The sequence below is a fragment of the Cydia pomonella genome, chromosome 20 (assembly GCF_033807575.1).
Source record: "Cydia pomonella isolate Wapato2018A chromosome 20, ilCydPomo1, whole genome shotgun sequence".
Lineage (NCBI taxonomy): Eukaryota > Metazoa > Arthropoda > Insecta > Lepidoptera > Tortricidae > Cydia > Cydia pomonella.
The window spans coordinates 5,480,414-5,495,299 of NC_084722.1; the positions used below are offsets into that span (position 1 = coordinate 5,480,414).

General features: G+C 39.7%; 4 protein-coding genes across 8 annotated transcripts; 3 read left to right on the forward strand and 1 right to left on the reverse strand.

Moving 5' to 3' along the window:
* The first annotated feature begins 97 nt into the window (after positions 1-97).
* LOC133529122 (zinc finger protein 593 homolog) lies at positions 98-731 on the forward strand. Its single transcript, XM_061866758.1, has 2 exons — positions 98-307; positions 388-731. The coding sequence occupies exons 1-2, from the start codon at positions 196-198 to the stop codon at positions 729-731; spliced, it is 456 nt and encodes a 151-aa protein (XP_061722742.1). The 5' UTR covers positions 98-195.
* Positions 721-2,468, forward strand: LOC133529112 (serine--tRNA synthetase-like protein Slimp). Its single transcript, XM_061866741.1, has one exon. The coding sequence runs from the start codon at positions 721-723 to the stop codon at positions 2,080-2,082; it is 1,362 nt and encodes a 453-aa protein (XP_061722725.1). The 3' UTR covers positions 2,083-2,468.
* LOC133529114 (transport and Golgi organization protein 2) lies at positions 2,072-5,025 on the reverse strand. 5 transcript variants are annotated; one of them, XM_061866748.1, is made up of 7 exons: positions 4,899-5,025; positions 3,973-4,116; positions 3,706-3,819; positions 3,214-3,334; positions 2,802-3,020; positions 2,349-2,444; positions 2,072-2,271 (listed from the first exon to the last, which is right to left on the reverse strand). In XM_061866748.1, the coding sequence occupies exons 2-7, from the start codon at positions 4,109-4,111 to the stop codon at positions 2,148-2,150; spliced, it is 813 nt and encodes a 270-aa protein (XP_061722732.1). In that variant the 5' UTR covers positions 4,112-4,116; positions 4,899-5,025; the 3' UTR covers positions 2,072-2,147. The 5 variants fall into 5 exon arrangements, with proteins under 5 accessions (XP_061722732.1, XP_061722728.1, XP_061722731.1 ...); XM_061866744.1 differs by lacking the exon at positions 4,899-5,025 and adding an exon at positions 4,566-4,718; XM_061866747.1 differs by lacking the exon at positions 4,899-5,025 and adding an exon at positions 4,394-4,527.
* Positions 4,931-14,600, forward strand: LOC133529108 (gastrula zinc finger protein xFG20-1-like). Its single transcript, XM_061866731.1, has 11 exons — positions 4,931-5,425; positions 5,500-5,779; positions 5,964-6,126; positions 6,393-6,469; positions 6,558-6,688; positions 9,503-9,645; positions 10,380-11,245; positions 11,969-12,144; positions 12,844-12,953; positions 13,423-13,527; positions 14,487-14,600. Exons 1-11 carry the CDS (start codon positions 5,393-5,395, stop codon positions 14,497-14,499), a joined length of 2,097 nt encoding a protein of 698 aa, XP_061722715.1. The 5' UTR covers positions 4,931-5,392; the 3' UTR covers positions 14,500-14,600.
* The last annotated feature ends 286 nt before the right edge of the window (positions 14,601-14,886 follow it).

Below are 14,886 nucleotides of genomic sequence, written 5' to 3' on the forward strand. Positions count from 1 at the left end.
TAGGACAAGAAGAGAAATGTCTGAGCGTGTATACCGTATTTAATTATATCGATAATATGGCAGCCCCACGATTGTGATGTGACAACATATTACGCCATAAAATCCAAAAAAAAAGTGACAAAACATTATGACAGCTAACTGACAGCTACACAGTGACTTAGTTTTGAATTGTTTTCCCCTTTCCCTTATTTTATTATGACATACAAACGTAAAAAGTACCACCATGGAGATACTCATTTAAAAAAACGCTGGAGAGTCAGAAATCGGAAGAAGGATCTCGATCAGATCGACGACGATATCAAAGAAGGTAAGGTTATAAGTCCTGTCACATGGTTTCAATTTTGTAGGTTATCTGTCGTTATACTATTTTTATTGCTGTGTTTTCAGAGAATGCTGAAAAATTATTGAACCAGGACGTGGATTTGGATCTCCCTGGTGCAGCGCAACATTACTGTCTTCACTGCTCTCGGTATTTTATCGATGACAAGGCGTTGGCTGAACATTTCAAGACGAAAGTTCACAAACGAAGGTTGAAGGCTTTAGAACTCCAGCCTTATACAATTGAAGACTCGGAGCGAGCGGCCGGTCATGGTAACTTCATACAGCCAGTAAAAAGGAAAATTACATCACAGAACCAGAACAGTGATAAGGCAGTCGACGAAGATGGTGACGCAGTGTTAGACGACGTTAGTCCGAATAAAAAGAAAAAAGTTGACGAAAATGCTACGTAAAAATATTGAGTTAATTTCTCGCAAAGTTTTTAGTTGTAAGAAGTTGTTAGTGAGGAAGTCTGCATTGTTTATAAATGGCCCAAAAGCCAGTGAGACATTTGTCTTTGTGACTCCTCATGTTGATATACCAGAACTGATCAAACAAAAGTCAATAATACAAGAACAATTGGATAATAGAAAAGTGAATATTGATTTCCAAAAGGTGGAGAATCTTTGGGCTGTATATGAAGAATTAAAGAAGCAGAAATCAGATTATGATAAAAAGAAAGCTGCAATTGCCCAGGAATTGGGAAAGTTAATAAAGAGTGAGCCTGACAGTGATGTTACCAAAAAGTATAAAATCCAAAGTGATTTGGTCAAAGAAAACATTAAAAAGTTAAAGGTGCCATTGTGGTCTGCTGAAGAAGCTGTAATGCTTGAAATATTAAAAGTACCAAATAATTTACATGCAAAGACACCACTTAAGGAATATCAAGTCATATATAGTCACAGTACCACTCCAAATAATGATAAAGACCATTTGATAATTGGTAGAGAAAAAAACCTAATAAATTTTAAGAAGAATGAAAATTACTACCTAACAGGGGATGCAGCAATCTTTGAACTTGGGGCGAAATTTTGCATTAACAATATTCTAAGAAAGAATAAATTCATTCAATTTTCCAATCCTGATTTTGTGAAAAGTGTAATTGTGGAAGGCTGTGGGGAAGATCACACCGATCCAGATGCTACATTTATTCTGCACCATAATGAGGACACTAAAATAAATCCAGACAGCAGGCTGCATTTGACTGGAGGGGCTTCACTCTGTGCTTTCTTTGCATACCATGCTAAAAATGTTTTGTTTGCAAAATCCCTGCCATTGAACTACTTTTCCATGGGCCGCCAGTACATACCATCACCAACTGAAGAAGACAGCTTATTTCATGTCAGCCAGGCCTCTGTTGTTCAAATTTTCAATGTTACAAAAGATTCTAATGAATGTGATGCTTCCCTTGACAGAATTATTGGGATTCTCAAAGATGCTTATACCAAACTAGGTTATCATTACAGAATATGCTTTACTCCGGCTCATAAGCTAGCCATGTGGGAATCACTAAGAGTGGTAGTAGAGATGTACTCCGGCTCTATGAAGAAATATGTGAATGTTGCAGAGATTTCTGTCAGTGGGGACTTTATAAGCAAGAGGCTCATGTTCACTTATACTGAAAATAAAGAGTCAAAGTTCCCTCACATTATTTCTGGTACAATTCTGAATGTTCCAAAATTATTAGCCTGTGTTCTTGAACAAGATTCAGAATTTTCAGTTCCTGAACTGTTTAGAATAGAGAACTGGTCAATGAAAAGTTAGAATGTAAAACAATTTATTTCTAAACATAACAATCCATACATTCGGTTTACTAATTAGTAGCTAGATTATAAACCAATCTGGAATTCTTCTTTCTTCCAATTTGGGCTCTGAAGATCAACTGGGTTCTGCAAACTTACCTCAATGATGTCTAAATGCCCTGTCTTTGTTAAGAGCACTATTGTGTGTGTCCTACAAATTAAGAACAACAAAATATTTAATACATGCTTGGTTATGTACAAATTTTAATCATACTAAGAGTTCTGTACCTTGTTCCATATCTAACCTCAGGTATTGTGACAAATATTGAACTTAATTGTTGATACATTGGAGTTCTATTTTGTAATTCTTGGTCAGGTAAATGCCTGAAATAAAAATTTTAAGTTATTTATGTGTATTTTTATATCACGAGTGAGCGAGGAAGACGGCGCGTGCGTTTTCCTCGCCCGAGCGCGCCGCCTCGGCCGAGGCACATCTACACTGGCCGGTTTGTGCGTGAGGAAATTACCTCGCACGTATGTTCGGTCTGTGTGGACCCGGCTAATTGATATTATGTAATTTGTGTTATTAGCCAGGTCCACACAGAGCGAGCAAACGCACGAGGCAATTCCCTCACGCACAATACGGCCAGTGTAGACATGCCTCGGCCGTATTATGCGTGAAAAAATTGTTCGCTCAGTGCTATTTACGTAAAAAATGACTATACAGGCAACAAGTCTTACTGTTCCTTTGATTTCAACAATGTAAGTAGCTCCTCTACCAACTGCTGCTTCTGCGCAACCTTGTTGAGTCTGCTGCATATGTCATAAAGGGCCCTCTTGCCAGCTACAGCCTTTGTCAGGGGCTTCTCCGGGAGACTGTTGGAGAAGCCCAGGCATGTGTACTCCCAGGTGTGCAGTTGGTTTGTGGAGTTTGTATATGTGTTCACTTTGGTATTATTACTGAAATATAAAATATAGAAGATTGTGTAATCAGCTTCAACAGGACCAATTCTAGAAGGTAAGTATGTACAATGAATGCCAATTTCCTTAAATAAACAAATATAAGGATGGCCAAAAAAGACAGTAAGGTGACACATATAATAATATTACATAGAGAGACAATACTTTTCTGTAAGTAAATAAGTTTACTTACCCAAACTCATATGTTACTAAAACAAACTCATTAGTTTCTTTAACATAGTTCTCTTTTGTCTTAATATATTCTTCAATAGACAAACCACATTGCACATAATCTGTAACCAATCTGCCTCTACCTGCAAACAATAGAAAGCTTTATCCTCTTTTTTACAAAACACCTTGAAGTATAAATTCCACATGTATATATAACATGTTTTTTTTTATTTTGTTATGGAATTTTCATTTTCCTCAGATTTCGATATAATTTGAGGGATAGGTAGCTGTACAATTAGTACAACATAAGTGTAATTTCACTGTATGTGCTAAAAAATATTCCTCCCGAGTTACGAAAAAGTAAGATATTTTTGTAACCAAAGAGAAAATTCCATACATTTGTTTTGGAACAAATTGTGATTTTATATTTACTCCGCCCAGGATCTTCAAGTCGGCCAAATTCTATCGAAATCTAACAGCAACAATATAAAAGTTAGTCTGGATAGATAGTTACTTTTTGCATCTGCCCTCTTACTGTATGGCAGATTCAGGAGAACCCCAAGCTTCCTCCTTTGTGGAGACACGGCTAGCCAAGTGCCATCACCATCAGGGGCTCCCAAATCCCGACCTGCAGACAGTACATGTCAGTCATGTTTTAATTACTGACATTTTTCCCAAAAAAAGTAATGAAATAATTGATTAAAGATGATATACTTCGAATTGATTTCACGTAAATTTATTCGGAATAATGTTTTGATTCTAAGTTCAAAATTCAGATTACCCGCTACAACATTGGAGTCATTCCACAGGCACATGTTAAGTGCTGACCGATCATAATACTCGTCTCGGTTTTCTGCTAAAATCAGCTGGTAGTCGCTCTCCGCAACATTATCACCACAATACGAAAACAGTATACACATTTTTGCTGAAACATAAAAAAAATAATGTCTTAAAATGGTTTATTTATTTAAATTAATGAATGTTTATTCACAAGCACATGTATATAGGCACAGTACATTATAAATATACACATTGTGGACCCTTTACGTGATAAGGCATATGTAAATGGTTTTTTCTATGACATGACAATGCCATAGGTATATGTGAACACCTATTGCGTGCACATAATGTTTTAATTATTAAGTATTATTTATTATATTTCTTGTTAATGTCAAAGTACTTTTATGCTAAAATAATAATACCTAAGAAAAATTTATGACAGGTAGGAGGCAAACCAGCTGTTCGCCTGATAGTAAGCAATTACCATTGCCCATGGACACCCGCAACACCAGAGGGGTTAGATGTCAATGTCATAAAGCATGCGTATACAGTTGCATTTTTGTTGAAAAAAACAAATAGACTATTAACTATTACCACAAGGAGTCAGAAGCTGACACTGCAAACGTTGAGATAGCGGCATGCACTGGCGCCCAAGTATACAAGATAAATACTGCATTCCAGGTATCATTGCAGCAGACAGACATTATAACAAATCTTAATTCAAATAAGTAACCGACGTGAGCTAGTTCTCAGTAGCTTATTATTTACAATTAATTACCTTAGAGTTGAATAAACACTTGTATAACAACACAAGCCTTAATATTTAGTTTACGGTGAGGCTTAGTCAATTTATTATAAACGAATATTTATTATCAGATAAGTAATTATTATGATAACGGCATTGAATTTCAAACATTAGGTATTTACCTTTGTCTAAGCCATCTGATATTGCTGATAAACTATGCAATAAGAATAACAGTGTTTGATAAATGTTAAATGCAAATTATTACAGTAATATAATGAAATTACATATGTATTATGTATGTTTCTATTTGTACGCTTAAAAAACAGCGAATTCGACAAAATCGTACAAATCAGCCTCAGCATACATACAATATGGCTCATAGTGACAGACTCAGGTCGGTCAGACTCTGACACACCACTCAACGTCTTACGGTAGCTATATACTGTAGTTATATAAAACGGTCGTGCAAAGAAACTTTTATTTGTGTTATGCATCTGGCAACATTTTGACTGCTACTGCTGCTGTCTCAGTCAGCGCTGTCAGCAGACAGTCACCATTTTTATTGAGAAATGAGTATTGTTGTGAATTTATTTCAATCGAAGTGGTATTTAAAAAAATACCTGTAATATGCTTTAGAGAAATATATTTAAACGAAGTGTGGGTTCAAAAATAAGCTATGGATTCGACGCTATCCTTCTTTAGTCTACCAGTAAGTAGTGTTAGTTTCGTTTTTATGCAATCAACTTTTTAGTTATTATCATTAATAACATTTACCTCGCTCAGTTTGTAGACTCCGAGAGTGCTGAATTGGCACTAAATATCAAGAACGTTAATCCAGACTGTGGTTATGACGAGCTTCAGTCCAGTTTGCCCTCACACAGTGGCCTGCTGGGTCACGACGACGTGTTGGCCCAGTTTCTGTCCCCGGACGAGCCGCTGGAGGAGCCCGACCTCAACGGCCCCACCACCTTGCACTGCGAGATATGTCAGAAAAAGTTTGACAATGCTAAGAAGTACTATGGTCATCTTAGAATACATTCCAAGGGCAATGCTTGGGTTTGTGGTATGTTATTGCTATATATGAATCATTTACCTGCTAATAACAAAGAGACGTATGGTTTAACTAGTTTTAGTGTTTTATAATAAAATCATTTTTACACAACTAATTTAACTAAACTTCAATTTTATATATTGTGTTATCAACTTCTTCACACTGCATGTGAATTTGTGTGTGACATGTATTTCAGACAAGTGCCCGGACCAAAAGTTTGCCACTAAGCAGCACCTCATGAAGCACAGCCTCAGCCACAAACCCCTGGAGCGAGTGTGGCGGTGTCAGCACTGCAGCCTGTCCTTTGAGGCTCTCTGGAGGCTCCAGCAGCATCTCTTCTCTACCCATTTGGAGTACAGGTTAAAACTACAAGAATGGAAATAGATTAGGCTAAACTTCTCATATACTTTTTACAATTATATGTGACAGTACTTTTTACTGATATTATTATGTAACTCCCCTAACAAACATACTATGGTTCTTATTTTAAAAGTTTTATGTATAAATGTATATAAAACATGTAACAATAGGAGAATTGTGGTGATATACTATACTATAATATTGTTCACTGGATGAACCTTTAACAGGCAACATCCCATTGAAGTTAATTTTATTTATGTTTCAGACCCCACAAATGTGATGAATGTGAAAAGGCTTTCCATAAAAAATCTGATTTAAAGAGGCACAAAGACATGCATAGCAGTAAGTGTATTGTTTAAAATATACTTTCTTACAACAAAACATCCTTAAAACAAGATGATGATGTTAAACATATAAATATTTTTTGCAGATATAAAGAAATTCGCCTGTTCAGTATGTGAGGTGGAGTTCAAAGACAAGTGCAATCTCAAGAGGCATATGTTGCGGCACACCAATGAGAAGCCCTACTGCTGTGCAGGCTGTGGCAATAGATACAAACAGGTATGAAACATTTGTTTTTCCAGCCTAATAAATAGGTGGGTCCACACAGAGCGAGCATACGCGCGAGGCAATTTCCTCGTGCACAAAACGGCCAGTGTAGATGTGCCTCGACCGAAGGAAATTGCCTCGCGCGTATGCTCACTCTGTGTGGACTTGACCTATTGAACAAATATGAGTAATGTTCATTATGGAGATGTTTTAAAGTTGAGTAGGTTTTTATGGTATGGTATGGAGAAGGTTGGAGGAGGCCTTTTGCCAATAAATGGCACACAGACAGGAAAAAAAAATATGCAAGAAATGTAGAAAAATTGAAATTTACTTTACTGTCTGAAATAAAGGATTTATACATTATACATAGGTTTTTATGATTCATTCATTATCACTAGATCTCATTTCACCTTTTTTACTTTCAAAACATTAGAAGTTTGATTTGAGAAAGAATATGTTAGACCAGCATTTGCCAAAATACTGAAATGCAGAAGGCCTAGTTACAGCAGAGCCATCAAATTTATTGTGTTATAAAAAGAATTTGATGCAAAAGTAAAAGGCCCGGTCGGGTTTAGCGCCCCGTGAAGGCTGAAGACCCAAAGAATACCAGCAAGCTCTGCTCTCCTGTAGCATAGTACAAAGAGTGGGGAAGTAGGTTATCTTCATACAAACGCACCGCGCGCGGCTTGTATGTGTGCGCCATTCTCTTATTCTTCTTTGTCAGGGGCTATGTAAGGCTCTACAGCCTATATATCACTGAGCCCATTCCTGATGTATTGTGATCGCTACCTATTACAATTCTCGATCCAAACCTGCAACTTCAAACAGCTGCGGGATCTTCTTGATCTCGAGAGACCTTAACTCCTCCGGACGTAATATATGTCTGCCCAGCATTGAGTCACGAGTGTGCATTAGGCAAGGGTACTCTGCGAGGATGTGCAAAGGCGTCCCCTGTGCCTCCATGCAGAGTCTGTACCGCCCCATGTTTCCCCATAGTGAGTATGTGCTTATATAGGCCGCAGTGCCCAGTAAGCACCCTTACCAAGTTGCGCAGTTGGTTCCCAGACAGCGCTAAGGCGTTCGAGGCCGCCTTTTTGCTGAAGGCCTTGATAAGCGCCTTGGAATGGTTCAAGCCTGTAGTTTCTTTCCAGAGTTGAATGGTTTTGTAGTGACAGTAGGTCTCTTGGGTGAGCCGCGTTAGGCTTTTGGGAATACCACAAAAAGGCTCAGGACTGAAGTTCTTCCTCTCAGCCCCTGCTCGCGCGAGTTCGTCGGCCTTTTGGTTTCCTGCGATACCCGCGTGCCCCGGGACCCAACGTAGAACAACCTTGTTCCTGGCTCCAAGGTTGTTCAGTAGCTGCCTGCAGTTCTCGACCAGCCTTGATGTAGTAACATCAGAGGTTAGGGCCAAGAGTGCCGCTTGGCTATCCGAATGGATATAGATTGTATTTTTGCCGTTGTTGCATTGCAGGTTGATCGTTGTTGCATTCTGGCCTGGAATATAGAGCAGTAACGTCCTAGGTTTAAGCTAATGCCCTTCCTAGACGCTTCGCCATATACTCCGCAGCCTACTCCAAATCCGGATTTGGAGCCATCAGTGTACCACCTCAGGCTTCCTTCTTTCCACTTGAATTGACTGTTTGACCAGTCCTCCCGTTTGGGGAGTTCCACTGAGTAAAGTTTGTGTGGTTAAAATTTGGGTGCCATCATGTCGGAAGGTATCCCAAGAACAGGAATATCGTGTACTGATTCCCTTAGCAGTCTCAGAGTTTGCGATAACGAGTTACCTCTCCTCGCGCCCGCTATTCTCAGCATACTAGATTTCGCCTCCAATTCCAAATGCAGGTGAAGGGGAGGCAGATTTAGTATGGCCTCTAGGGCTGCCGTTGGGGAGGATGACATGGCCTCCAGTGACGATAACACAGGCAGTTCTTTGCAGACTGCTAAGCTTCGCCACCATTACCTTTTGCGGCGTTTTCCTGTACCATGCTACAGAGGCGTAAGACACTATCGGCCTCACTATATATGTGTCACCATTGATACAATTTGGTTTTCTCTTGCACGCCTTCCGGCTCTCCACCACTCATAATAGCATCACGCCTCTTGTCCTGCGATCCCACCTCGGCCGCCGAAGTCGTCAAGGGAACGTGGCAGGCCAGAGGCTTTTGGACTTTCGGTCCTGGCTCGTTTTTGACGACGACCGGTCTGGCCTAGTGGGTAGTGACCCTGCCTATGAAGCCGATGGTCCCAGGTTCAAATCCTGGTAAGGGCATTTATTCGTGTGATGAGCATGGATATTTGTTCCTGAGTCATGGTTGTTTTCTATGTTTTAAGTATTTATAAATACTTTTATATTATATATATCGTTGTCTAAGTACCCTCAACACAAGCCTTATTGAGCTTACTGAGGGACTTCGTCAATTTGTGTAATAATGTCCTATAATTTTTCTTTATTTGTTTTGAGTTTTCTAAAAAATACGACAATAAAAAGATGTACAAATAAAGTGATGGTACTCCTTTTTGTTTGATATTATATTCACCAACAGCCCCCGTTCAGGGCAACCGAATATTGTGACGCGACGGAAGGGTAACATGGAACCTAATACTGAGCATAGCCCGCCATGGTCTTAGCCTATTTTCATTATTGTTATTAAACTGCATTTTGGGTAAAATAAATTAACCAAGGGCGCCAAAACTCAATCTCGCTCTACCTTGATCGACACATCTTAACATGAGGTCCACCAATGTAGTACTACCCACCTGTTAGTACTTGTAGTAGTAAAAGTAGAATCAGACTGTTGATTGTACTAATCCCTTATTTTTCAGTTGGCATCAATGAAAAGGCACAGCGTAAAGTGCCCCAAAAATCAGAACAACATAAATGCGGATGCCAAAGTCCGCAAGAACCATTGCAGAGTGTGCGGCATGATGTTTCAGTACAAGAGTGCTTTATTGGAACACTGCGTCAGGTAATATTATGGTATTTTAGGCCTTGTCCATTTGACGGCGTACATTGTGTACAGTTACGTCTGAAAATATCGATACGAATAAAATCCCAAAACAAAAATACGTATACACCTTATTGCCTATATATTAAGGTGTATTCATATTTTTGGACTTTATCGTCCATCGTATTTTCAGACGTGACCGTTCAACATCACTTAATTTGGTAAGATCGCGCTCCAAGTTACAAGAACCGTGTAAAACAGCCTTTAACACCCGCATGACCAATGGCGGGGGGCGTTTTGGCCAGTGTTGCTGCGTTTAGGGCGTCCGCTAGCGTGCGCGGGTGCACGCGCGCGTTTGCCATGCTAGGTAACATCCGCCGCATGCGTCTCCACCAGTTAGAACCGGTCATACTATTTTTCGTTAACCCGCTCACCCGCGCCAGCAGCGGACACCCTTAAACTTGTAAGATTGTAAGTATTTTATAAATTGCGCCCACGGTATTCGTGATCGAATGTTATGTAAAGTTTATTTTTATTTTTATGAGAAGTTTTGATTATGGCCGAATAACTAAGATTCTCTCCCCTCCCCCTCGTCCTCGTCGGCGATGGCGGGATAACTCACTCCTTTTTGAGAGACTAGCCAGTTGTGGCGGGACGAGTGGTAGAGGGGGAAGGCCTTTGCCTAGCACTAGCAGTGGGACACAGTAGGCTCGTAAAAAAATAACAAGATTCCAATTATACAATTTTTTTCACAGGCAACACACGAGCCCCCCCGCCCCCGCGCCGGACCAGCCCCGCCTCGACACCATCGTCGACGACATCCTCGCCGCCGAGGACGACTACCTCTCCCTCTCGCACAATAACCTCCTCAACTACACCCAGAACGAGATACAAGACAACAATGATAACCTCATGCATGTCGAATTCTTAAAAGCGATGAATCAGCTCCACAGTCTTGACGATGAACTGTTTTATAACGATTTAGATTTAGATAATTTCCAAGCTTCACATATATTCAACATGAACACTAATGATATGGACTATGGAGATAAAAATGGAGAAATCCTCTTTGATTTCGCTGATAATGGGAGGAGTATGGATCAAGATATAATGAATGTACTCTCCGATGTTACCGTCCCGGAGACATCTAAGACTGAACCTGAACAAAACCCACCGGTTTCTGTAAACGAATGCGCGACAATTTTTGAAAGTGATGTTGATTTAGAAGCCAGTACAAATTTAGCGGCTAATTTGAATCAGTTGATCGGCGAGAATAATGTTCATTACGTTTCAACTGAAGATGATGATACGTTTATAATTAGTTTAAACAGTGCTATAGACGCCGAGCAGTTAACGGATATGTTGAATATAGGAGTTGAATTAGTTGAAAATAATACTGAAGAAAAAGCGCCAGAAGTAGTACCAGAACTGGATAAGACTGATGATCAAATAGATGATCCTATTGTAGTGAAAATTGAAGAGCCTGTACTCAATAATGAAGTGCCTAATAATAACAAGGAAAATGTCATAGTGAAGCCAAAGATCAAGAAATGTACTTTATTTATATGCCGGACGTGCAATAAAGTATTTAAAAAAAAGGAAAATTATAAGTCACACAAAGGTGAGTTTTTTATTTATTTAATTTTTATTGCACATAAGAAAACACACTGTACAATAGGCGAACTTAATGTCGTAAGGCATTCTCTACCAGTCAATCTTTAGACAAAGCAGACAAGTTGTAGGTGGTGCAAAAACATGAGGTATAGGTGATACAATTAGGTACATGTACGAGAACACAATACAATCATAAGAAATACACAAACACACATATATATAAATAATATTGATACAAATACATATACATACATACATATATATGAAATTAGATGAACTTACAAAGCAGAAACACTAAGATTTTCCAGTACTGCCAGCAAAATTATAGGATTTTTTAAAAGCAAACCTGTTCGGACTTAGACGGGTTTTTATTTGAATATCCCATAGAATTAGTATTTTCTTTAGATTGGCCATACGCGTGGGCCCGTGACGGACAGAACATACACCATGCGACGAAATTAAAAACACGTTTAAACAGTCCTGACATGCCAAAATCAAACCTACGTAATTAATGGACTATCCATATTATTATCGCACAACAGCTTGATCAATATCTATGGTAGGGCCTTTAAACCTATATTTGTGCGAGAATAAATATGCGCTGGGGACCGGAAAATTATGAATGGACTATATTAAATTAAATAGAAAAACGTCGACCGTACATACAAACGGTCAACGTCAAAAGGCTTTCAAGAGTGCAATGTGTGTGACCCTACTGAACATATTGCAGCGACACACAACCCGGCGCTGCGCGCGCACCGCTGCGGCTCGTGCGGGCTGCGCTTCAGCTACCGCTCCACGCTCAACAAGCACCGCGCCGCGCACGCGCCGCGCCCGCCGCGCCCGCCGCGCCCGCGGCGCTGCCCGCGCGCCGGCTGCCCCAAGGCGTACGACGCGGCGTGGAAGGTCGTTGTGAACAATAAGTATAAGGCCCGAGTGGCCGCTCGCAGCGGAGCGTCCGGCGGCGCGTGCAGCGTGGCGTCGCGCTCACACGTGATGTGAGCAGCGTGCCCTGCGGCCGCTCCTATACACTTGCATTTGTCTAGCAAGCACGCCGCACGCCCCGCCCCGTTGTACGCTCAACTCCAGCGTCCACTCGGGCCTTAAACTAAAGACTTATTAGTTTTCAGACGAATGTAGGGTAGTTTAAAGGCATCGGTACTGCAGGCAGGGGACCGCGGATATCATGTTCTTGTATTTTAATAAAGTTTTAAAAGAGGAAACAGTAATCACAGAGTTCCCTTAAAAATTACATTGCGCGTTTTAAAAGCAATTATCACGTTTTTAGCTTTTGTGCATTAATTGTCACAAAGCGCGTTTTAGACCCATGTTCGTGATTTTATTGTATCGAGCGAACGTCAAATAATCAGGATTCGAATCGCCGAAATCCTTAGAGAAAATCCTGAAGACTGCTAATTAAATTTTTGGCAACAGTATTGTTATCTAAAAAACGGCACGGTCTGCTCTCTGAATCTATACGGCACCTAAAACGTCTATAGAACATCGTTGTCTGAGCACACACAACACGAACCTTCTCGAGTTTACTGCGGGGCTTAGCCAATTAATGTATAAATTTCGTATAATATTTGTTTATTTCTTTTGCAGTTGAAAAATCACATAGAGCGGGACCACGAAAAGCTGACACCGTACAAGTGTGACAGACAGGGTTGCGGAAAGAAATTCTACAAGAAATGCGACTTGCAGAAACATGATAGGTAACACTTACTTTCTGAAAAAAAAAAAACATATGCAATATCCGATATTAACATAAAGTAACGTCGCTTTTACATTACATTCCGTAAGTGTTATGTATTCGGGTAATTTGGAATTCTTTAGAATGTAAGATAGTTTCGAAAGTGGACTGTGTTGGAATTATGATTGATCTTCGGAAGTATCCGACACTACAGTATCCACTATTACCCAAATACACTTTATTGTTCACCAATTTAACTTAATCACGTAAACCACACACGTACACCACAAGTATTTTTGGCGCGTTTGGACAGGGTGGGCGTCGGAATGGAGTTAACAGTATACGTAATTATTTTTTAAGTTCTGTTCCGTATTCTAGCCCATATTGTATAAAGTCATCATGGTTATTTGCATTTTTTGTGTATTGACTAATATTTGAAGCTACGCCAAAAATACGTGATAGCCTAATAATAAACAAGGAAATGTTCTCAGGTTCCACTCCGGCGAGAGACCGTACTCGTGCGACGTCTGCCGGCGCGCCTTCCAGCAGGTCTCGCATCTCAAACGCCACGTACGGACCGTCGACTGCACTCGGCAGTGAGTTACCTACTTTTTTCCTTTTTAGGGTTCCGTAGTTTATCCTAGAGCATTCCACGGGCTGTCCCGTACGGACGCATTTTATTTCCTGTGTTGCAACTTTTTTTCGCGTTTAAAGCAGTTAATTATTTTTCTGTATATATTTTTGATCATTAGTCACAGAAAAAGAAACTCTTGTACCTGCAAATCTTCAGAAAATTCGCGTTTATACTGTACAACGGTAGACAATTTCATGAAATGCTCCTCCTGTTATAAGCCCGACCAGTATTATATGATCACGCGCCATATTGCGGAATTTCATTGGAACTAAATTTTTCATAATTAACTGAACTGTCACCCTATACATGAGACACAACAGCGCCCTCTTGACAATGATCATATATTTCTGGTCGGGTGTTGGGTTTATGCGGAGTGTGTATCATATTATTCCACTGATTTCGGTCCAGAGGGCCTAGCCAAGATTATAATAGAAAACGCCAATCCAAGCTTAAATAATGTATCGAAATGATCACATGATATTTCGTTCACATAATCTCCAATTCCTCATACATATTTACTTTTCGATTGGCATTCGTCAATAAATGATTGTCATGTTCGCAATAAGGGATATTACACAAAACTCTGCGTAGGGGGCGCCTGTAGCATATACTGAGGGCCTACCGAAACACGAAAATCATGCCTTAGTGAAAACTGTTTAAGGCATAATATGTATATGTTACTCTATGGTTTACAATATGCGATAGTGCTGCTCTCTGGCGGCAGAACATTGCAGTAATACTCCCTATTTGGGTTTGCAGGTTTGCACTTAGCACACTTGCTGTACGAATTGACGCCAAGCAAAATTAATGCCTACATTTTGTTCAATAACTTCACTGTTTTATGCGATTTTGTGCCTTATTTTATGAATTAATTGCACTTTGTGCTGAATTGTGTTTCAAGTCGTGTTTATTTATTTTCAGTGCACAGCGATGATCCTGGAGCTCCGCTAGTTTATGATTACTGTTCTTAAGACTAATATTGTGATAATGCCCTCTTAATATGATAAATATGATTATTAAACATATTTGAACATTTATGTGTATTTTTCATTATTTTCCAGACCGCACCAATCTACAAGGTTTTTCCAAAATATCGAAATATATTCCAATTAATCTTAGATTATTCATTTGAAGAAAAGTCGCATTTCCCGAAAGTGCAACCTTATTTAACCTTAAATCGGAAAGTTTAAGTTGAAATTCTATTGGCGCGTATGTGTTACAGTAATATTATATACTAATCTATGCGTATGTGGTAGATAAATCGTACTGAGCGCTGGTGGCTTAGCGGTAAAAGCGTGCGACTTGAAACCCGGAGGTCGCG